The sequence below is a fragment of the Scyliorhinus canicula genome, chromosome 19 (assembly GCF_902713615.1).
Source record: "Scyliorhinus canicula chromosome 19, sScyCan1.1, whole genome shotgun sequence".
Taxonomy (NCBI): Eukaryota; Metazoa; Chordata; class Chondrichthyes; order Carcharhiniformes; family Scyliorhinidae; genus Scyliorhinus; species Scyliorhinus canicula.
Window position 1 is genome coordinate 81,560,273 of NC_052164.1, and position 24,743 is coordinate 81,585,015.

General features: G+C 44.8%; 1 protein-coding gene across 9 annotated transcripts in view; it reads right to left on the minus strand.

Moving 5' to 3' along the window:
- igsf9bb (immunoglobulin superfamily, member 9Bb) overlaps positions 1-24,743 on the minus strand; it is an 827,780-nt gene that overhangs the window by 17,136 nt on the left and 785,901 nt on the right. For 3 of the 9 annotated variants that reach the window (XR_005458187.1, XR_005458188.1, XM_038779227.1), the window contains exon 18: positions 22,697-24,358. Coding sequence is in view for 3 of the 9 variants with exons in the window: in XM_038779227.1 (XP_038635155.1) it covers positions 22,697-24,358 (1,662 nt within the window). In the remaining 6 variants the exon portion in view is untranslated. Of the gene's footprint in view, positions 1-10,550; positions 10,649-10,852; positions 10,899-11,152; positions 11,163-22,696; positions 24,359-24,743 lie in introns of all 9 variants that reach the window. The other 6 variants (XR_005458192.1, XR_005458193.1, XR_005458189.1 and 3 more) reach the window with 4 other exon arrangements.

The window sequence follows — 24,743 nt, forward strand, 5'->3', positions numbered from 1 at the left end:
TCAATGCAGTTTTATTGGAGCTATACTTTCAGACTCCAGTGGCAATTTTCCACTGCTGTACACGCAAGTTAATGAAGGGATATGAAGCACAACATCCATGAGTAACATTTATTACTGATGCCACTTTGCAAATTGAACTTTATTGATTCCATATGACCTAATACTGGTCAGTAATCCAATTGATCTATTCTATCAAGGTTCAGTGGACCTCTCTCAAACTAGTAGAAATTAAGTACTTAATTTCTAAATAGATCAAAATAGACATCTTGAAATATCGATTTAATAACAAAAATATTCAATGGATTAAAAAGTCCAGCCAACTATAAAGTACTGGAGATGAATGCGCATTCAAAATATTTTTTTCAGGCCACAGAGCATTTCTTCAACACAAAAGTAAAATACAAACATGTTGCATTTTTTTTCTGTGCAGCACACTAAATAAAATATATATTTTGCACAGAAAATATTTACAGGGAGTTTTCTATTCTTCGCAATGTAAAGTACAACTGTTAAAGGACATATCAAAGCTCTCACTAGCTTTGCAGAAGTGGAAAACATTCCCACTGGGAACTATTGTTTGAAGTTGTGCATTTCATATGCTTGCTGCAAATAGGCCTATCGTGACGTCATTGAAACCTTCACTGATCTGATCTATTTTTGGTCACCGGGATGAAGGCAATGAAGAAATCACATCTGCAACTACTTGGAACAATATGAAAAATTCACGTCCAATAAAACATATGTGATTTATTATTCCATGAAAGCATTTAAGTGGTTAATCTGGCCATGTCGATAGTTAGCGCATTGCATTTTCACCCCCAAGGCCTAGTGTTGAATCTGATCAAGGCCAATGCGATAAACACTCCTCTCTGTAACTGAAGTGTAAAGTATGAATATGAATTTAAAAGTATAAAAACCTGTGTACAATTCCACAGACAGCGAAAATCTCCTTTACTGATCACTAAATTGTGTTGTAGATTTCTGGCTTCACCACGTCAGTCGTTTCAAACATGTTGATATTTGTGCAATTTGATAGCCTCAAACTGCCCATAATTTAGCATTAAATTGGTAATCCAAATGATCCAAAGAAATGAAAATTTACTCTGCACCAGTAAGTGTTCTTTTGAGTTGCAGTGAAGGCAGAGATGAGATAGTTCTGCTTTACACCTGGACTGTGCAATTCCTAGTTTGGGTTGTTTGATGCTTACATTTGCTGCAAGAATTGAGAAGAACTTTTATTTCCTTGAACCAACAACCTTCACCTTGCTGAGCAGATCAAGCCACCAAGTATGCAAAAAATCGCTTCTCTTTCATTCTTCTTGCTTTGGTATTTGTCATGTTTTTTTTTAGATGCTGTATTATTTATCCAAATAAAACGTAATCAGTGACAGAATAACAATTGCATTAAAATATTAGGACATTAAGACATTCAGGCAATTGCATTAATTAGCTAAATATTATATCAAAAGGAATGTTTGTTTGGTGCATACTGCATTTCTTTGAAGTACATTTGCTATTTTTGTGTCACTAATTCTGATTCCTAACGGAGGTTACCCAATGGGACCAGTTACTGAGATGCTACCATTAATAGCTCTCAATGCCTTGTTCACAATGGTCAGAAATCTTTTTGGTCCTGTGGAAGCAGGCTTCAAATGGGACAGGAAGGGATTTTAGAGAAATATATGTCAGATTAGCCGGGCAATTTGCCCAGAGGCGTTTCAACACATCAGAGGTTACCCGTTTGGCAGCTGAGGGTAGGAAACTTGCATATTTAAATGTCCATCGGCGGGCTGATTGGGCACAGCACTGGGAAGCAGGGCCTCCCCATGCCCGCACTGAGGGCCAAACCTAGCAGGTGCCTGGAGGTGACCCGCCAACAGCAGGCCAGGACGGTGGGTTTAGCAAGTCCTCCATTTACATCTATCAGCGGAGCCACAGACAGTGGTGGGGTGCAGCCGGCCGTCTTGTAGAGGGACTTACCCTCACAATACTGGCCTGGCAGCCGTGGCCACAAACTATTTTATTGATGTTCTAACCTCTTCAGTGGGAGCCGTCATGTTTGCCGTCTGACAGTGGCAGCGTCACCTCTGGCACTACTGGGATTGCCATCCTTCTCGCCATCCTGAATTGGATGTCAGAACCGGAGATGGCCTCTTAATTGGCTGCCCCGGGGAAGATCACAAAGGCGGGGCCCTGACAGCGTGAGCTGAGCCAGGAACCGGAAGTGGCCGTGACTCATGTATATATTCTAAGAGCAGAAGACCCTGCACGCCCTTCCTGGAATGCTCGATCAGTAGAAACAATTGGCCAGAATGTCTACTTCTATTTTTCTTGCTCTGGTCATTTTGCTGCCACAAAACAATAACAGATATAATTGTGGCCTTTAAGAAATATCCATCAAATAACTCCATGAACCTGCAAATGGAGGTTTAAAAAAGTGAGATTTGGACTGAAGATCATCACTTCATTATTTGTTGAATCTCTGGTTGGAGCTTTTAGCTGCTTGATCAAATTTCCTGCACATACTCAAAATGTGTTAATGTTACGACAACATTGTAAATGAAAATGGATCAGTTAATTACTGTCTTCCAGAAGCAAAAAGACAGCATTCTTTCCACCTCGTTGTATGTACTCATCAGAGTATAACGGTGCCGGGAGAAAGAAATAATTTCCCACGTCAACAGTGATGGAATCGTGAGGAAATGCAGTGATTTGTTATGTGAGTTAAAACTGAGGATTGCAGCTGCAATTTTGTGTGCACGATACTTGCACGCCAAGCATAACCCTGTCAAGACAAATGTTCAGCTATCTTGCCAAGCCCAAGACGTCTCTATTCAGCTGTTTACTGCAGCCTGTTCCACCCAATTTAATGCTAGCCCAAAGTGGTCCATTTTCTTAACCTAATGAGCACAGAACAATTCATTGCAGAATTATTTTCATACACTAACAAACACGAGACAAATGGTAATAACTGCATTGCCGGCAAAAGCAAATCCACATAATCATTCCAGTGGCTCAGTATAACATTGCCAGCATCCAGGAACAATATGCCACTCACACTTTTAATTGGGAAAGGGATGTTATCTGTCCAAAACTCCTCCAGATCTCACCATTTTGTCAAGGGGGAATCATGTCTGATAAATTTGATAGAATTTTTCGAGGAGGTTACACGGTGTGTAGATCAGGGTAGTGCAGTTGATGTAGTCTATATGGGGCACGATTTAATGGGCACGCAGAACCTGAAAAGCAGCTCGCTGCAGCGCAGTGTGGCTGATAGAAGCTGGGAGACCCCACTCCTAGGATCTATTTGGCTCGCAACACCTCGCGAGATCTATTGTGGCCAGGATCACGTTTTAGCCAATCTGCATATTAAAGTGAGACAGCTAGTCTCACTTTAATGTGCAGATTCCCGAGTTACCAGAGGCATGGGATCAATCCCCCTCGCCTCGGAGACCTCGGGTGAGTGCTGTTCAGCACTGATTTCCACAAATGTCATTCATGGGGGTCTCCCAGGGGATTGGAGGCCCTCTGGGTGCATAGCCTTTGGGCAGGGTGGTACCCTATCACTGCTGGTGCCATCTGGGTACGGGCCTGGCATTGCCAAGGTCCCCGGGTGGCACTGTCAAGTTGCCAAGCTGGAATTTTTTGTGCAGGTGCGATCGGGCCAGGGGTGCCCTGCGTGGGTATTAGGAGGTGCGGTGACCCTCCCATAGTGTGTTGGGACGTCGCTTTGGGGGCCTCGTAGATTGGGATGGCATTTAAAAACGGCATTCCAATCTCTCGCTACAGTGAGCCGCATGTTCCCCATTGAGACCCCTGATCAAACGCAAGTCACGTTTTCTAGCCTTGTGTTTCTTGGCGATGCTAGCGGCAGGAAACATATTGCTGAACGTGCTTGCTATGGGACTTTGTTCAATTTGGTAAAATTGCGCCCATGGACTTTTGTTAAGGTCATGCATGGTGGACTGATCAAGTAGGTAAGAGCCCGTGGGATGGAGTTTGGCAAATTGAATTCAAAATTGGCTTAGTGCAGGACGCAGTGGGTGTTAGTCAAAGGTTGTTTTCATGACTGGAAGTCTGTGTCCAGTAGTAGACAAAGGGCAAAGAACAAAGAAAAGTTTGGCACAGGAACAGGCACCTCGGCCCGCCAAGCCTGTGCCGATCACGTTGCCCTAACTAAAAAAAAAGAATCTTCTGCATGTACTCGGTCCGTACCCTCTATTTCCTCCCAATTCATGTACCCGTCCAGATGCCTCTTAAATGTTGCTAATGTGCCGGCTTCCATCATATCCTCTGGCAGGGCGTTCCAGGCACCCACCATACTCTGTGTGAAAAACATACCCCGCACATCTCCCTTAAACTTTATCCTTCTCACCTTGAACCTGTGCCCACTTGTAATTGACACTTCACCCTTGGAAAAAGCCTCTGACTATCCACCCTGTCTATGCCTCTCCTAATTTTGTAAACCTCTATCAGGTCTCCCCTCAGCCTCCATCTTACCACTGAAAACAATCCTAGTTTATTCCACCTCTCCTCATAGCCAACACCCTCGAGACCAGGCAGCATCCTGGTGAACCTTCTTTGCACTCTCTCCAAAACTTCCACGTCCTACTGATAATGTGGTGACCAGAACTGCACGTAATACTGCGATACTGTGCTGTAAAATTCTATGACTCAATCCTGGGAGTTTCGTTTTGTACAGATTGTTGGACTTCCTGTTGCTTGGCCTGTGGTTTGTTGGAAAACGTGCTATGGGGGACTGGAAGCCATGTAACACGAGTTTGACCGGCCTATTGCTGAAGTATAGCCATTCAAAGCCATGAAGCTTGCAAATAGAGGCTGAATGGATGGAGCAGATACTCAGCTCATTTAGTGCTGATTTTGTTTTTATACTTTGATGCAGGAATATACATCTGAAACGAACCGTCTGAAGCCTGATGGACAAAGTGAGTGCTAGATGCAACATTTAAGGGATTGCTCTTGATCAGTCAGAGAGCATGCCTTCTTATCTTGTATCAGGCAATGGCCGGGATTCTCCAGTCCGCCCGCTGCATGTTTGTCGGCCATGGGCCGTTCGCTGGCAGCGGGAATCTATCACCGATTGTCAATGGGATTTCATTGTAACCATTGTAACTACCCCACACCGCCAGAAAAGTGCGCTGCCGGCACGAAAAGTGAATCGCAATGACGGGAGAATTCCAGCCAATATTTATAATCAAGGCACCGATTTGCGCTGATGAAGTGATATCAGAATAGGAGTTCATTTGAGCATTGTTTTCAAACCCAGAACTAGCACATGCCCCCGATTACATGGGCCCAACTAGCAAGTCAAATTGGTGATGGCTCTTTAATATTGTAAAAGTGGCGAGTTGCCAGCGTGACTAATGCTCACCAAATCAGAAGCAGGAAAGTCTTGCCTCTCTGACACCTTTTTAGGCATCCACAATCTCTTAAAAGTCAGGGGATCAGTGACTGAAGGCAAATTCTAGAACATAGAACATAAAGTGCAGAAGGAGGCCATTCGGCCCATCGAGTCTGCACCGACCCACTTAAGCCCTCACTTCCACCCTATCCCCATAACCCAATAACCCCTCCTAATGTTTTTGGTCACTAAGGGCAATTTATCATAGCGAATCCACCTAACCTGCACGTCTTTGGACTGTGGGAGGAAAGCGGAGCACCTGGAGGAAACCCACGCAGACACGGGGAGAATGTGCAGACTCCGCACAGACAGTGACAGGGAATCGAACCTGGGACCCTCGCGCTGTGAAGCCACAGTGCTAATCACTTGTGCTACCGTGCTGCCCCTCTAGTTCAACTTGCTGAAGTGGCAGGCAGAGGTGAGGTAACAAGGCCCCTCAGCTTTTGGACAACAGGGGAGATATTGATGGAAATGCTGGCAGAGGAGTTGCGTAGGAACCCAGGGCGGGATTCCGTGATCTTGATGCTAAGTGTTGACACCATTGGAAACGCCCCCGGCTGGCGCCAATGGCGGCGATTGCGTACCGGGGCGGCGTGGCGCGATTCACGCTGGTCACGGGGATTCTGCGGCCCGGCCCCGGGCTGAGAGAATCCCGCCCCCAATTCCTGGAACTACCCTCAAGCACTGCAGCACTCTTCACTCTTTTTTATCTGATTGCTGCACTCTGAACTCTTCTATTACGGCCTTCACCTCCTGACTTCTCAGAAATTCTTCACACACCAACATTAATATTTCACCTGACACCCTTATCCTCAAAGCATCTCTCCGACTTACATTTAACATTCTCCATTCTTTTGTGCAGTAGAAGCTTGCAAGCATTAACAGGGAGCAAATAAGAACATGACAGCCGACATTTGCACCTTCTGTTTAGTTGAGGTAACGGTCAGACAGTTTGTGAGGCTGGATCGTGCCAGGGGTACTTGTGGGGTTCAAGCCGTTAGTTCTCTTTACTTTCTCATTGATACCTCATCCTCACCCATTCCAGTGCACAAAATGCAGCTGCTTTCAGAAGCCACTCACCTTTCTCTGCTTACCCTAAATGTTAACCTTTGTTCCTCACGTCCAGGCGGCGTATTGGTGAGGTGTCGTAAGCGTATGTTCCCCCCCCCCCCCCCCCCCCCCAACACTTAACCCCCCCTCTAGCCGACGGAGGTTTACAATTGCTTTTTCAAAACATGTAGCAGTTGAGCGGAACCCACTGGGGACGCAAAAGTAAGCGTAGCCCCTGGGGGAGGGGGGCATACCAAGCCAGTGCCCCTGGCAGTGCCTCCTGCCCAGGGGTGGGCCCTCTAGGAAGTTCTACTGGAGGATTCCCCTTATGTATAGGGGGGGTTGCCCTGGTGCTTGTGTGTGTGGGGGGGGGATGGGACACCCCGTATCCATGGGGGGACGGGACGTTTGCCCCACTATGTGTGGACAAAGAGGTTTCCCGTATCCCTGGAAAGGTTTAGTGCAGCCCTTTAAGAACGATACCCCAATCTCTGTGGAGCTGGTGTTGCAGGCCAGCGTGACAGCGAAGGGCTTACCTCCAGACTTTTTGTACACAGAGTGCCATAAAATCTGGAGAGAAAACTCGGCTGTGCAGCTGGAGAGCCGCACGCTCGGTTTCTCGCCTCAGCCAGCATTATGTGCACAGTGTGCAAAATTCCACCCAGTGGTCAACGAGATGGAGACAAAATGCCATTTGCCTCACTACAGCAAGTGGCAGCTCAGAGGTATGCCCCTCCTGAGGTTTAGAGGATGGACTAGATAGAACTTCACATGACTACTTACCCTGCACAAGTGCACAACAGCATGGGCAGGGTAATAGTAATAGATGGGCAGCGAGATAAGATGGTCCTGTAGGAAGCAGCTTGAAACAACACCCTAGCCCTGCTGCAGAGGGCAGAGATGAAGATCCTGAGGGTGCCGTGTACAGAAGGTGGATATAAATCAAGGACTACTGAGTAGTATTGGTTGGATGGGATAGCTTTAGGACGCATTCAAATGGTCATTGGATAGGCATAGGGACGATAAGGGAATAGTGTAGATGGGCTTTAGAGGGGTTTCACAGGTCGGTGCAACATCGAGGGCCAAAGGGCCTGTACTGCGCTGTAATGTTCTATGTTCTAATTTCCATATTAAAAGGGGGTTATCAGCAGAAACAGGTTCATGTTTTGGCCACTCAATAGTGAACCTCCTTCAAAATTGAGCCAGCCACAATTGCCAAAGTTAAGCAAATGGTAAGTCTACCAACCACCTGTTAATAATGCAGAGCAAATGTAACCAAAATCTACTGAATGGATATTGAAAACAATTTGGTTGTGATTCCCTTTAATCAAGAAGCCTGCGGCATTCACTGCTCGGTTATTTGAAGAAAAGCCATAGTGTCAGTGCACTGGACAGTGACAGGCACATTTGGAACCGTATCCCGCCAAGAAGTAAATGCTTCCAGAAGAGAGGGGGAAAGTATTGTTTTAAGAGGTGTGAGTGGACAAAATAATTGGTTGCGGGAGACATATGAACCGCATAGCATTAGACTTACTGACAATGTGACCTGTAATAGCAATCACGCTTCTGTAGCATTTTAAAACTATCTGTTAAATCCCACATGAAGCACACAGGACAGGTTTGATGATAGTCCCCGTGTGGCTCGAGGAGTATGCACTCCCCTGTTAACTACAGGGCGGGGACTGTTGTATATCGGCCTAGCTAGAACAGGCCTCCAGGGAGAAAGGACCAGCGAAGCCTAACCAGGTCCTGTGTGCGTGTATGCACATTTCTGTTGTGAATAAACCTGCGCTTTATTTTTATCAGACTGACCCTGAGGCCTTTACTGAACTACCAAGTTAAAAAATGTCAATAAAATTTTGACTATTTCTGTATCATTTATTTTGCTGGACAGTTTGTGGTTCCTGTGTGCCCGTTAACGTTTTTAGGGAATTTTGACTACAAAGGGAAGCCAAATTTGGAAGCATACGTGTAAGGAGTCCAGAGGTTCGTGGTGACATGGTACGCCAGGTTTCAACCAACCGGCACCCATTGTTCTCATGATATCTCCCAAAGAAGAGAATGGTAAATGTATTTTCATAGCCCACCCTTTCTATTTTAGACAACGTCCAGCCACAATTGCCACCCTGTATGTAGCTCCCGGAGCAAAGAAGTAAAATTGAGCAGATAAAAATGTACTGAACATAAAGCATGCAATTATTAACTGTTTCACATGCACAGTTTAAAAATAAATCTCTTGCTATAAACAAGCCACTTTCACTGCAGGAGGCAAATTTATAGAGCCACTTTCGAACACATTTCTTTATGGCATTTACAGCATTATTTTGGCTCATGCCGCAGCGACCAGAGAGGAGAGCATCCATTTGTTTGCCCATGATTCAAACCCTATTGCAGAGGTGTTCCAGGAGTCGGTGCTGTCTAGTCCCCATATATTTATTTCACTCTGTTTTATTAGATGATTTGTTAGTTAATCTGAAGGATAGATTGGTCGTGCTTGCACAGGAGTGTACAGGATTTTGGCAGGATTGAAAAATTGCTCTCACATAATACGGAATAGAAAGATAATGTGGGTTTACTTTTTTAACCAGTTTTGTCTGAACAATGTTTTCAGGTGCCATTCTTTGATTATTTGAAATCTATGCCTCTTCCATAAGGTAGATTACATGTTTTTATGACTTTCAAAGACAAAACTTATTTTCTTTCAGCAGGCCCATCAATCACAGACAGCTGATGATGCGTTTATTCAGTGTATGCAATATCACCTCATCAGTTCAAAATAATTCCATTGAATTTCTTTGACAGCTCCTAACAATTTGCTGCAATGTGAAATTAATGACGGTTAGTAAATGATTACACTGCGTCTAACAACAGAAATATTTATCTACAATGGGCTTCACCATGCTGACAGAGGGGGGAGGAATGGCAGGATTAGGGGAAAGTGCTTAGGAACAATCACACTGAGCGACTCAGAAGACAAATGCAACAACGTTTGATTAGCGGAAGCATGCATTGCCTTAGCAGATGTGACTTTAAAGGGGAATACTTAAACTTTCAACAATACAAAAGTTTTCTTTAAGTGTATTTTTTTTCTCCTGTCTAACAGTAGCAGTAAAGAAGACAGTCCAAGTGGATCAAAAGTGAGCTATGTCATGAAAAACGGAGGCACTTCAAAGCAGTAATATAAACAGAGGAAAACCTTTTGTAATCATCTGAAATATTTCTAGTCAGAATCACAAAAAAATCAGCAAAGCGTTTTCCAAACATTTGCTGGCACTTAATCGGATAGGATAGTGGCAGTGTATAACAGTCATGCAAAATTACTGCCAGTTCTCCATGTCGTCAGGAACTGAAGACTGAATTGTCAAAAGTCACATCAAAAATGCAGCATTGGTCATGTTGTGCAATTTACACTTGGAGGTAGATCCCGTTTTTAAAGTATGTGCATTTTCATTCTGACATATTCACTAAAAATCTGTCACTTTGAACATCAGAATAAAGAGCTATTTTATTTGAACACATTGAAGATCACATAGTACAATGTTAAATATGGCAGGATGATTTAATAAAAAAAATGGTGTTTGTTATGGGGGAATTATTTTCATTTTTCTTGGCAACTGACTGTTGGTGGATTTTGCACTGTGCTTTCTTGAAAAATTTACCGGCTTTACAAATGGTATTCGTGGTAAAATTTAGATGCCAACTTTGACACACAATTTCATTAAAATTCCACTGAGCACCTTAGAATCTGACGGCACAGAAAAAGGCCGTTTGGCTCATCGTTTACGTGCCAGCTGTTTGAAAGCTCTCCCCTATTAATCCCAAACCTCTGTCACAAAGTCAGATTTAAACCAAATAGAAAACGTAGTGCACACGACGGGGCGATGGTTACAGGCATTTATTTTCTGTGGTTTGCCCCTATCATTCCGACCTGCAAATACACTTATGGTGGCTTCTATTTGCTCTTGACGTTACCCAGGACCTGAGGAGGAACAAGTATCTCCTGTGTGAAATGCCTGACCACAAGGACAGGTGGGATGGCTGAACAAGGAAGGGGAGAAAAATGAAAAATAACACTGACCAATTTGAGGCCCACCTTGAATAGGGGGAGCCTACGGGAACAATGTTGGGTCTGTGATGAAACTCGTGACTTGCATTCCATGCCCAGCCGACTGGAAGCTGAATAGGGCAGAGAGCACATCAGTCGGAAATTAAGAAATCACACGAAAACAACGAAAATGATGAAAGTTGAATGCAAAAAAATGGAAAATAATGGCAGGCAAAGAACATTCCAAGTATTGTATTCCCCTTTAAAGGAAGAATGAGTTTAAAAAGCCCCACCTGCTGCACCCCCCGCCTTTCAGACATGGATTCAACCCTTACCTATTGAGGTGTTGAGGACCTGGTCACAACAACACTGCCGTGATAGCTGAGATTAATCAAAAACAAAGCAGTTAAGACTCTGAATGATCCATTTAATTTGAAGAATATTCATTAAACGAATGAAGACATTCAGATACATGAGCAGGATGCCCAATAATGCCAGTGAGATCCGTGTATACTGCACCTGACATCAATGAAAATGGAACAGAATCTTGGAACGAAACAAAAAGACACTCTCACGTCATTTTAAGAAAACAGTACAGAGTTTTCAAGCACAATGACAAGACATGATAATTTTACCTGCAGCTCACTTGAAAGAGTTCACAGAGAAAAGAGAAAAATGGGACACTTAAGCAGTGATTGAGATAGCCTTGGGTTATAATGTTTCAAGATCGATTAATGTCAACCTTCAAACTCATATTATCGCACTCTGATCGATTGTATCCAGTTGAGTGGAGATCTGAGCGATGAGTCCTGGAATTCCGATTGTGGCAAAGGCCTAATTTAACTTAGCAATAATAAACCAAAGAATTTTGGCAGATGTTTCTATCTTATCTTAAAGGTAAGAAGATATATCAAAAGCCCCTGCATGCACTCACAACATTAAAGGCACAGTACCCTTCTGTAGGCCCTCCAGGGTTTATATGCAATACAACACCAAGCTTGTTTAATTTACAAGGCCTCTGATAAAGTTCCAAGAGTGCTCGGTAATTTATTTCTCGTTTAGATGCTTTCCTTCTTCAGCTAGGCTTCCTAATGAATTTGTACTCGCAAAAACCTTCAAAAGTGGCATCCGCTCAACAATGCAATTGAATTCCCTTCACACTTTTTAGGAGATAAAAAAAAAAGATCCCAAGTCAGGTGGACACAAGAGACAAACACCGTTTCCTACATTGGTCTGAAAATGTTGTTCTTCCATAGGACCTTCTGCCAGCCCTCCCTACTGCGACACATGTGAGGTTTTCAGGTTTCATATTGTCTCTGCTTGTGCATTAACTGAGGAAGGACATCAGCATCAATAAGAAGAAAACGTTGCGGGGAGTTTTTCCATTTGGGTTGGAGTTCACTGAGCAATGAACAAGGCACATCCAACATTTCACTTCAGGCTTTTATCGTACACGAGGCAGTCACTCTGTCTTTCCTCGCCTTGAATTGAGCTAATTTCTGAATGTCGCACCATTTAAGGGAGGAGCATTATTATCATGGACTTAGAAGAGCATATTTTCTAACTGGTGGGCATAACCCAGGACTTCTAGCCCACACATTTTCCTTCCTTGATGCTAAAGCTTGGATTTAGATAGTCAAGATCACTACTCCCCAGGTGTTTTAACATCTAAAATAATACTTAATGGTAAGGGCAGCTACAGGCATTGTAGTCACATATGTAGGAAATGAGAACAAGTCTAAATAACATCCTCAAGTGTAAAGATTCATCATATCTGGCGTACCATTCTCCCTGCTAAGAATAAACAATAGCTGCTTATGGGACATAACCATAAACATAAATACTTAATGGTTAAATCAGTTTTCAGGGCACGTTAAGCTGACATTAGTAGTACTTCAATATTTAAGCCAGCAAATTGAGTGTGTGTGCCATTTTCTGACCTATTTAAGATTAAATGCCAATAAGACTGCAATTACAGTTTATGTAGTTAATCTGCATACATGGGATACTGAGCCTCAGGCGTGGGACCACGATCAAAAAATCAATGATCAGAACCAAAGTTCTCCATTGTCCCTCCCTAAAGTACAAATCTCCCAAACTATCTGAGAGCAACCCAGGTAACCTGTGCTAAATGTTCATGCTCCTGACATTATACTTTCTGACTGTACTATGAGTCTACCTTATTTGAATTGGTATTGGTGATTCACAATGGGCATGAGTAATTTGGCCTCTCAGGTGCCTGAAATTACTGATAACGTCTGTAGCTATTTTGCCAGTCGGTTTGTGGGGCGGGGGGGTCATTCTTTTATTTTACCTATGCCATAAAATGTTTGACAGTCTCAGTGCACAGTTGTCCTTTTTGCTCCTAATTCAAGGAAAAGCAGGTTATCGTAAAGTAGTGGGCGTGCACTCGGCAAATACCACAGAAAGCAAGGACACAATCATTGTTCATAGCACTGCAGACGGACAATTTCACTGACATCAGGCTTCACATAGATATGAAGTAGCTATTCTGGAAATAAGGTCAAGTTCATTGCGCATGTGGCTGCAGATCAGTGCAGCGTTGGAACAATTTTCCACTCAGTTCATTTTGAAGGTGATTGAAAATCTAATTTATTTTACTGTGGCATTGAGCAAAGAAGGCTATTCAGTTTCATCCCATATAATGACTATCTTGCTATGTCTGATTTATCACTGTTAAAAGTCAAGGTAAACATTCTGTGGGTAAGAAATACAAATGTGATATATACATAGGACAACAATTGTTACTGATGATAGCACTGTTTGATCTCTGAGATCATTGTCAGTTATTTATGTAACATCTAAAATAATAAATTTGAATGTACAGTCAGTAATGTTCTGTGATAAGGAAACAGAATGGGAGCTTTTGCATTGAAAGGTTTGTCATGCTAATACTTGCCAACCTTCACTGAACAGATTGAGGCTCTGTTTCTTCTCCAAGTAAAAGCCGTGCCTGATTCTGGCTGGGACAGCCAACAACCTTACAGGAGATAAGCACTGCAGGGGATTCAGGGCTATAGTGACAGTTTATGGTAGTTTCAATAACCTAAGTGGGTTGGAGAGAAATTTCTCAGATTTCTGCCAGAACTAGCCTGAGTTTTTATCTGATTTCTTGCCTCTCCCAGGAGATTACATGGTTTCAGGTGGGGTGGAGACTGTACCTTCACAAGGTATCACAACTGTGGGAGGCTCACTATTGAAAGCACAGTGGTTCCCCAGCTATCTATTAACTAAAAGCTAAATGACAATACACAAACAAACTACATTTGACTATGATTATTATTTTTTATATCTTTCAAGGGATGGGGGCATGCTTAATTGCCCTGTGGGAGCATTCCACAGTGCTATGAATCTGGAGTCACATGTAGGCCAGACCTGGTAAAGATGGCAGATTTCCTTCCCTAAAGGGCATTAGTGAACCGTATGGGGTTTTACGGCAATGGTTTCATGGTCGCCATTAGACTTTTAAATCCAGATTTTTATTGGATTCAGATTTCACTGTCTGCTGCGGTCGGATTCAAACCCGGGTCCCCAGAGAATTACCTTGAGTCTCCTGTGTATTAGTCCAGCTATGATACCACTGTCCCTGCCCAGTTCTCCCAGTATCTGCATGGGTTTCCTCCGGGTGCTCCGGTTTCCTCCCACGAGTGCTGTTAGGTGAATTGGGCATTCTGAATTCTCCCTCTGTGCACCCAAACAGGCATTGGAGTGTGGTGACCAGGGGATTTTACAGTAACTTCATTGCGGCGTTAATGTAAGCCTACTTGTGACAAAAATAAAGATTATTATGATTATTATTCGAGGCGGGTGGGGGCATTAAGCAGGGTGTCTTTTTGGTGGGGTTGCCATCAAAATAACACTTGCTGAGGGAAGTTATACATTTATTTTAGCTAGGCCTTAAAATTAAAGAGTACTGTTTGACAGTCTCGGTGCACAGTGCTCAAAATAACACTGGATGAGAGTTGATCTGCTACGGTAGACTTGGTAACGTGATGCCTGGTACAGGAAGGCTAGTAGAATTCAGGCACCTTGGTTTACTGCTGGAAATTGTGAAGTTAAACTAGCACCATTTAACTCTGCAAGCCAATGCTCTAAAGAGGCTTGGCAGGACCCAGAATGGGAAGTTTACCAGTGATTTATTTGGTGACCTACATGAAATATATTCAGATTTCAGCAGAAATCCCACATACACTCAGGGAAGTGGATCTTTAAGCCTTGGCTGTTGGACCTAGGGAAGTTGTCAATGTTGTTAACGGGAAGGAGTATGGATTCCATATCAGGCAAATAAAAACTCTATCCATGTAGATTTCCCTGTTAAGTTTTGAGACTTAAGCATGTTGATTTTTTTCAAAAGTTTGTATCTTCATGGTACATTTACAAGAACTAACCCTTGTCTTACATTACCAGTAACACGCTGGTATTGATCTGGCTCTGCAGGGATTTCTCTCCGGTTCAGTAGATAGATTTCTGTACATCACATCTTAAATCCAAGACGAAGATAACTCACACACTTGTTGAATTAAAGGATAGGGCCTTCTGGGCTTTTAAAAAAATTAGTCTGTGACTGACAAAAGGTAATTTTCCCATGAACTCTATCGGTCACCAAATAATAGCAGTTTCCATCGTTCGATACTAGGTTTAAACTGTTTTTGAGCAGAGAGCTTTGTGGATAATTCCTAACACTGTAGTTCTGCCACACGCTGCCAACTCAACCGCCCAAACAAAATGCTGAAAAACCGAAGTGTAAATGCTTCTCCTACTGTCCGAAAAACTTTGTTTTCTTTTCGAAGCAGGCCTGTGGTTTATATTACAGACTGGTATTGACACTTACTTGCAGCCTGGTCCTATTATCTGAAGCAGCATTTTCAACACTCTCATTCCTGCCACTACACTTGCACCTTGAGCTTATCAAAAGCCTCTGAAATGGGCTGAATTAATGGTGCATCACCATAATGAACTATTATGAGAAACACACCGATGATAGTAAGGTAGCCAAACGTCTGCTAACACTGAACAAAAATGAATGAGTTTTGTCCCTTTTACATGCTTGGCTACATAAATGAAAGACAAACAGTGCCTTACAGCTAGGGGATGGGGGGGGGGGGGGGGGGGGGGGGGGGGGGGGGGGGGGAGAGAGGTGGGGCAGTCGGTAGGGGGGGGTCAGTGAAGCCAGAAATGCAGCAGGCTAAGAAAGGAATAAATTAGGAACTTTAACAGAAATGTTGAGTGTTTCAAATTATTTTTGTCACATGCCTGCATCTGATTCTTTGCTACCCAAAATAGAGCTTCCAAACAAACACGTAAGATGAACTCCACCGTTTAAAAAAATGGCAATATGAAAATACATACGCATGTACAATGGTGATTGGGTGGTGCCTCCGGAGATGTGAATACATTAGAGATCAATAAACATTCCTGGGATGAGAAAAAAAAGCTGGGCCGGGAAGTGGAGATAAATGTGCCTGAGTATCACTGACTCACACATCTTGTAACATGGAGTAAGTTCCTGAACGTACAATATATTGCAGTAGTATTGGCAACTTGGATCTACTTTATGCTCTTTGGCTGGGATCAGCTTCAGTGGAACATGAACACATTATTTGATCCCTGGATAGTTTGCTCATCCCTAAAATCTCATTGTGCATTGTTAAAGAATGCTGGGCAGTAATAATTAATAAAGAAATGAACAGTTGATAACCACGCAAAATTACTTTCAAGGCCATTTTATAGATTATAATACAGTATATAAAGCAGTCTTGTGGAATAAATTAGTCCATCGTCTCAACCCAAGAATTGCTGAAGATTTAAATTTAAGAAATGCTCCTTAAAAAAAAAGTGTTGTGGCAATTGAATTGTCATCTCTCATACTTAGCAGAATGGAAGGTACCAATTGACTTCAATCAGCTCTGGTAGGATATCATAATCTGAGCCTGTTCTTATAATGGCAAAAAAGCCCAAATCTTGGAACAAAAATCTATACATCAAAATATTAACTTCATCCATTTAGAACATTTCCTCTCTTTCAAATGAAGTGTATGGCTGATATGGACCACGGTGGATATGGCAGATAATAAAATTATAAATTATTATAAAATTATGGGCCACTGTTCCCAATGGGCAGATGAGTTGGAGTGACCAGTAGACAAATGAAATATGGGGTCACTTGGTTGTGGGTAAGCATTCTACTCGGTGTCAACGTCATCAGCAGCACTTCTAGAAGTTTAGTAACTTAAAAACCTAGAGGCTGTTATTCAGAGGGGCCTAGGTGCCCTTGTACATGGATCACAGAAGGTTAAGGTGTAGGTGCAGCAAACAGTTAAGAAAGTACATTCTCCAATGTAACAAAAGGATTGAAAAAATGAAAATGAAAATGAAAATCGCTTATTGTCACAAGTAGGCTTCAAATGAAGTTACTGTGAAAAGCCCCTAGTCGCCACATTCTGGCGCCTGTTCGGGGAGGCTGGTACAGGAATTGAACCGTGCTGCTGGCCTGCCTTGGTCTGCTTTCAAAGCTAGCGATTTAGCCCTGTGCTAAACCACCAGGATTGGCATAGAAGAGTAAAAGAGTTTGCAGGAGCATAGAGCCTTGGTGAGACCTCCCCTGGACCTCTGGTTACAGTTGTTGTCTCTTTCGCTAAGGAAGGATATCTGGGGCGAAATTCTCCGACCCCACGCAGGGTCCGAGAATCGGCCGGCGGCGGCGTTATTCCCACTCCCGCCATGTAAGGAATTATCCGACCCGCCATAAAACGGCGTTGTTCAAATCCCGCCGGCCGCCAAGGAGAACAGCTGGAGCCGGCGGGATGTCATGTTATTTTTAGGGTGAATAATTCTCCGGCCCGGATGGGCCGAAGTCCCATGACGTGGCCACGGGTCACGTCAGCGAAAATCAAAGTAGGTTTATAACGGCGTCAACCACTGATGATGGTTGACGCCGTTCAGTAACCTACATCGAGTGCGCGGGGGGGTGGGTAGCAGCGTTGGAGAGGGGTGGAGAGCGGTGGGGAGGGGTGGGGAGGGGGGGTAGCGGCGTTGGAGAGGGGTTGGGAGGGATGGGGAGGGGGGTAGCGGCGTTGGAGAGGGGTTGGGAGGGGTGGGGAGGGGGGGTAGCGGCGTTGGAGAGGGGTGGAGAGGGGTGGGGAGGGGGTGGAGAGGGGTGGGGAGGGGGGGTAGCAGCGTTGGAGAGGGATGGAGAGCGGTGGGGAGGGGGGTAGCGGCGTTGGAGAGGGGTTGGGAGGGATGGGGAGGGGGGGGGTAGCAGCGTTGGAGAGGGGTTGGGAGGAGTGGGGAGGGGGGGTAGCGGCGTTGGAGAGGGGTGGAGAGGGGTGGGGAGGGGGTGGAGAGGGGTGGGGAGGGGGGGTAGCGGCGTTGGAGAGGGGTGGGGAGGGGGGGTCGCGGCGTTGGAGGGGGTGGGGAGGGGGTTAGCGGTGTTGGGGGGAAGGGGGAAAGGGGGGGTAGCGGCGTTGGGGGGGTGGGAGGGTGGGTTGCGGCATTGGGGGGGGGGTGGGTTGTGGCGTGGTGGGGCATGCAGTGTGACAGAGCCGGAAAGAATGGCTCCACAGGGTGCCACCTTTAATGGGCACAGCGATCTGAACTAGAAGTAACTGCCCACCCTCACCCTCCAATGGATACAGAGGACAAACATCAGGGTCTCTGCCCCCCACCCCTCCACTCCCACCGCACAAGCATCAGAGGGACTCAATTCCCCCCCCCCCCCCCCCCCCCCCCCCCCCGCCCCACCACGTCACAATCATCAGGGGCTCCCCACCACCAGAAAACATAATGGGAACCCCCCCCACCACCCACCCTAAACGGGGCTCCCCAGATGATCCGCACCTGCACTTCCCCCGGCACAGGTTGATACTGCCAGTTTGGCATGACCGGGGCAAGCCAACCCATGGCACAGTGGGTAGTCCATGGCACAGCCCGGTCATGTTGCCCCCCCGCCCCACTCCCGGGCTGGGTTCTCATATTTACCATTGCTCCCCTGGGGGATCCCCTCGACTGATTCATGCATGTCACGTCAGTGAGGTAAGAATATTAAGTGAGGGGTTTAATGCCATGGGGAGCTCAAGGGCGTGAATCTGATAACCATATTGACTAAATTTAAATAGCTTAACGCTGTTGTTTCTGGGGTCGAAGGAAGTTTCACCTGCCAGCGTCAGGGACTCGGAGGTGAGGGTAACATCCGGGCTTTGAGGGACATGGCCCGGCAATGCCCTGGCACAGCCCCATGGCACCCTGGCAGTGCCAATCAAAGGGCAGTGCTGGAGCAGTATCAGGTTTGATGTGCAAGAGGTGGGGTCAGGTTGGTGGTGCAAGGGAGGCTCATGGGCAGGGCCTCTCGGGAACCCTGCTGTGGGTGTGGCGATGATGGGGGGAAAGGATGATGCTCCCCCCTCCCCCCCCAATGCCGCAACCCACCCCCCAAACCCCCCACCCCCAACGCCGCTACCCCCCTTCCAACGCCGCTACCCCCCCTCCAACGCCGCTACCCCCCCTCCAACGCCGCTACCCCCCTCCAACGCCGCTACCCCCCCTCCAGCGCCGCTACCCCCCCTCCAGCGCAGATTTAGGCCTTAAAAGCAGGCCCCGACGCCGGAGTCACCAGCGCCGCTTTTGCCCGCCGGTAACGGGCGTCACGTAAGTCTTCGGTGAATTTCGCCCATGAGTCTTGGAGGAAATGCAACAAAGGTTTGCTGGACAGAGTTCTGGTGGAAGAAATTGTCCTGTGAGGAAAGATTGAGTAGACTAGGCCCAAATTGCCTGGAATTTAGAAGAATGAGAGATGGTCACATTAAAAGTAAAATTCTTAGTGGGTTTAATGGGGTAGCTGCTGGAAACTAAGGGTGACAGTCTCAAACTAAGGGGCCAGCAGCAGGTTAGGACTGAGATGCGGAGAAATTTATTCATTCAAAATGCTGTGCATCTTTGAAATTCACTGCCCAGAGAGCTGCGGAGGCTTAGTCATTGAATATATTCAAGATAGAGATTGATAGATATTTAGATGTTAAGGGATAAGGGATTGTTCAGGGATGGGGAATTGAAGTAGAAGATCACCCATGATTGCATTGAATGACAGAGCCAACATGAAGGGTTGAATGGCCTGTTCCTGTTTTATATGTTCTCAGCTGAATGTTCTGGACTCTTCTGAGTTACACCGTCAGAATTGGGGACAGATTTAATGTGGAAATCTGTATTTAATAAGGCATGATTCTTCTAAAAAGCAAGTCACTGTATTTGTCACTGTGGTGGATGGGGTGGCATTTTGGCTTACCTCCAATTATCCTGTGGAAGGTGTTACTGTATCGCATTGGCTCTTGAATACAATTTTGCGATTGGTTATCTTTGTCAATACACTTTGATTTATAAAAAATAACATCATAAAGCAGAATAATGTAACCTCTTATGAGCACTCAAGCTATATTTTACACTGATTTGATTTGGTTTGCTTCAGGTATGCTTTGGTCATCATAGATTAGAAATGATCATTTGCAGTTTTAGTGTAAGAATGATTAATAAATTTACATGAGAGCTTTATGTCCATGGTTATAATAGATGTTCCAACTAATGTAAACAAATGGAATAATGCCTTCATTAAAATAGCAGATAGAGGAATATCATAGGAGTGTATATGGCATTCTTAGGCTGAGGTGGCTGACAGTAATTTCTAGGATTATTAGCATTTGTGAACAGATGATAATGTAGTCTAAAATCTAAATACTGTCAGTAATTTCATTGGTAAATTATCATTTGCGGTAACAGCCAACTGCAAAGAAGCCATGTACAATTGCTGTTACAATAACAGGGTAATGTTCCTGTCCATATAACTACTTGTCATTGTTCCAAATGACGATGTTGTCACCTGCAGAACTATTTAAACATCACTTATTGCATTAACAAAAATTCAACAAGTTCTGACTGTGGCTTTTGAACAAGGGTCTAACGACAAATGGTTTTCTGATGGTTTATAATTGTAATACATTCTTATCCAAATTTGGAATGTCGTGACTTTATTCAATTGCTCTATTTACTGGAAGCCCACTTCCTCCCTAGCTCAACACTAAGAACCGACTCTATGAATGTGCAGTGTTATCAATGAACCAAATGTGCTCACTGCCCATGTTGTGCCACCCATTGAAATGAAGGCAGAGAGACACATGGGCAAGACGCAGCTTGGGCTGTCACCAATGACGCTGCATTCAGAAAACCTCTATATGAAGAAAGGGACATATTTAACAGGGCCCTGAAACAAATAGCAACCATAAGCTTCCCATGGAAACTCCAAGTTTCAAAAATCTGAGTTTCAAATGTACTTCTACTCTAACTAAAAGCAGGCAAAGGCAAAAGATTAGTCTCAGTTTAACTGCGCTTTCCTAATATTAAACCATTGTGTCTGTTTTTCCAGAGCTGTGCTCGAGAACAGTGGTTTCCAAACTTTTTTGGTTGCACACGTCTCTTCAGAGTTACCAACTTTTTGTGTAACCCTACAGCAAGTTTATTTTTTAGCTATTCCTCTAAGGACCACACATGTTTCATAAATCTTTATAATTACACATCACACGTAAACAAATGTCTGTAATTATAATTTTTACCATTAATGTGATCGATGAGCTTGTTTGTCAGAACATAGATGCTTGAAACAATTTCCCACAGGCCCTCCCCGCAACCACTTGCTCACTCAGCAGTCCCTCTTCTCAAACCCCACCCCCTCTCTCCCACTTCTTACTCACTTCTTTGTACCTTTACGAGATGGCTTTACCAGGGCGCTGACCTTGATCAGGCAGGCTGTGTCTGCCCAGTAGTCCCCTGACCCGCGGGTCAAGCAGCCGCCTCACTCACTTTGAGAGTGTCTCACTCAGAGGCTGCTGCTCTCGTACCATTGTGTCAGTGCTCAGGCCTGTGCGTTGCCGTTTCTCCCCCAAGCTTGCTGCTGATAGACACAACTGCATCTCACTTGTATGCCTATTAGCAGCAAGCACAGGAAAGAAACAACATGTGAGTGGCGGAGCAGCGAGCAGTGTGAAGGTAAGTGGCAGCTTATCAGCCTGAGCACCAGAGACATTTACTGGACTACAGAGGGCGGAGGGGGCGGGGCGGGGCAGGGGGGGGGGGGGAATCTGCCATTACGCAACTAAGTGAAAAGTGTCCCCTTGAGGCATTGCCATACCCCCAAAGGGATAACCCCACTTTGGGAAACACAGCTCTGGAACCCCTTTATATCATTTGAGAAATAGAACAATGCTGAAATCTGTGTGAATTAGTTTCTTTGTGCCAAATCTGTAATGTGAGAATCACCTACTTCAGTGGAATGAAAGTCTTATATTTATATAGCTTCTCATTATGTTCATTTACATTCCGCTACTTCCGGCTGCAGTAACAGTTTTTTCTCACACAACTACTACAGGCATATTTTGGACAAAGAGATGAGGTGAATAACCAATTAATTAATCTGTCTTCGGTGAACAAAACTTTGAGGAGTGAATACTGACCAAGACGCCACGTAGACATTTGGCTCTTCCTCACACAGTGCCACTGGATTCTTAACGTCGGCCTAAACCAGAATAAACCGATGGAGGCCCTAATTTTAATGCTTTATCTTAACTCTGGCACCTCGGACAAATCCCCACAGTTCTGTACTCGAGCATCTGCCGGGTTTATGAGTTGTGGCCTTGGAGTGAGGCTTGAATTCAAAAGGTGCTGACTCAGGGGTGAAAATGGCAACCATAGATCTAAGCTGACCTTTGTAGAAAGAGGAGCAAACTTCAGCTCTCATACGTTTCATAGCCGTCACAAACAGGATTATTCCCGGGTAGTCTACATGAATATCGTTAATTTGATATTGAAGGAAATATTGCACTGGAACTTCCTGTCTGCTAAATCCCCACAATAACAATGATTCACGTAAAAATTTTGGGTACAATTCTGATCAAGTGAAAAAGAATGGTATCAATGTACCATTGAAAACAGGATGAGCTGGATGTGAGTTCTGACAAATACGAACTTAATGATAAATAACTTAAAAAAAATTCTTGTACAGCTGATAGGATGTGGATGTCTATCTTGGAACACAGGATTCCACAATAACTCAATAATACGAAGAAATCAAATTGGCTTTCCAGATAATCTGGTTCAACATTCTTTTTTTAAATACCTACCCTGAAGTAGATAAGTGTGAAGGTGGGTGTTCAAAAGGAGGAATGTCTTCACCTCTCCTCCTATGGATCTGACTATAAAACTCGCTGCGGTCTGCTGCAGGAGAAGGGGATCCTGTGTAGCTGCCTGTAGAAGGTGTCAGTGCCATGTGAGGTCTATAACTGGGGCTTCCTCGTCTGCTGCTCTGGCCAGCAGTGCTGCTTTGTGCTGGTGAGGAGGATGGAGAGGACCTTCTGGATAAGCTAACAACAGCAGGAGGCTGCAGGGTAATTTCAGACATCTCCACAGAGATACCTGCAGGAAAGATGCCACGGGGCTGCATACTAGGCCGAGGCCGTGGACGGGATGAAATCTCTGGGGAGTCATGACGGGAACTCATAGGACTCTGAGTCAAAGGAGAGAGTCGGGAAGGCTGTAGAACCACCTGGTGTAAACTGGCCTCAGTCCTTCTGCCTTGCCTAGGGCTGGGTCTGGGCCTGGGTCTAGGTTCGTACCACCTGGTGTCCAGGCTGAATGTGCTTGTGCCACTAGGACCAGCCTGTTTGGCTGATTCAGTGTAAGGCAATGTGGGTGCACTTATACCATGGCTGGTATGCTTTAGCTGCCCATGACTCTGTTGCATAGGTTGATGTGGATGCTTTTGAGAGGGAAAGACAGATCCGCTTGTTTTGCTGGAAGATTTGCCAGTTCGACTCTTTGGTGCCTCCAGTTGCAGCACACTATGGTAGGGTGCTGGGACCTGGAATGAGGAAGGGGGGCCACCCCTTGGAAGACCAGCCTTTGGCAGTGTACTCTCAGGTGTATCTTGTTGGTGGGAAAAGATAACTGGAGAGCTTTCAATGCTGCTGATAGACAATTCCTTCCTTCTCCATAGTTCGGGAGACCGCATCGTGGTTGGCGTGTGAGTCAAAGGCAGAGTGCTACTGGAAGCGACCAAGTGATGTATTTCAGAGTCTCCTTGATTTGCAGGGAGGGTGGGATGACCATAAGGTCCTTCAGAAAGTAATAGAGGTGAAGACATCACTGAACTGAGGGGACTGATATCCGGCATATAAAATGGCTGACCATCTTGGTCTGCAGAGCTACTGCTGAGATAACCGTAAAACTGGCACTGAGGGTAACCTTTAGGAGGTCGCCTAGTCTGACCTGTGGCCTGCAGCCTGGTATCTAAGCCTCCCATGCTTTCACCTGTCTTCTGGAATGATGGGCTGTATGCTGGTGGCTGTAGGTATGACTCTTGGCTAGACGACAGAGGGGAGAGCTGAGACTTCAAGCTCATAATGGCAGTTGGAGTTAGAGTCTCGTTGTTTTCTTCGTCCGATTGCCGGAACTCAGGATAGGTGTCCGACTCTTCTGCGAAAGGAAAGCCCTCAATCCTCCTCGTCTTCAGTGCTGTCTCCATCTCTGAGGGATCCATAATGAAGCGTCCATCGGGCCCTCTGCTAATAAGTTCGATGGGGGTAGTAACATCAGCCTCGGCCTCATGCTTGGAGACACTGTATTTCCTGCTGGTTATTGCTCGCTTTGTCTTTTTGTACAGGGACATTTCCCTCTCTCTGCCAGGACTCATCATCTTGGCATGTATGGCTTGGGCATCTTCAGAGGAGTCTGATGGAGCTCGCAGTGTTCTGATGCTTTCAGGACTCACCTTTCCTGAGGAAGATCTGAGAGACCAAATCAGAGGCAACAGTAATCCTGTATACTTTCATGTTTACAAATTTGTTATTGTCCAGTGAAGTAATCCATTAATTTATCGCTGTAGCTGCCAACACTAACATTATTCATTAATAACAACGACTTTGTCTACTAATTTAATGAGTCATCAGTTATTAAGTTGTAGCAGTTAAAATAAATTTCACAATGCCTTAGCCCTCTTTTGGGAAACATATTATCATGAGTTAAGCAACAACTTAATAATAATGCAATTTAAAATAATAGGGAATTTATAGTTTCATACATGATATTACAGCAGTAGGATAGCAGTACCACTCTGTGGTGAATTAATGGCTCTTTTCTGCTGCATAATGATTCATACCAAAGTACCCAACA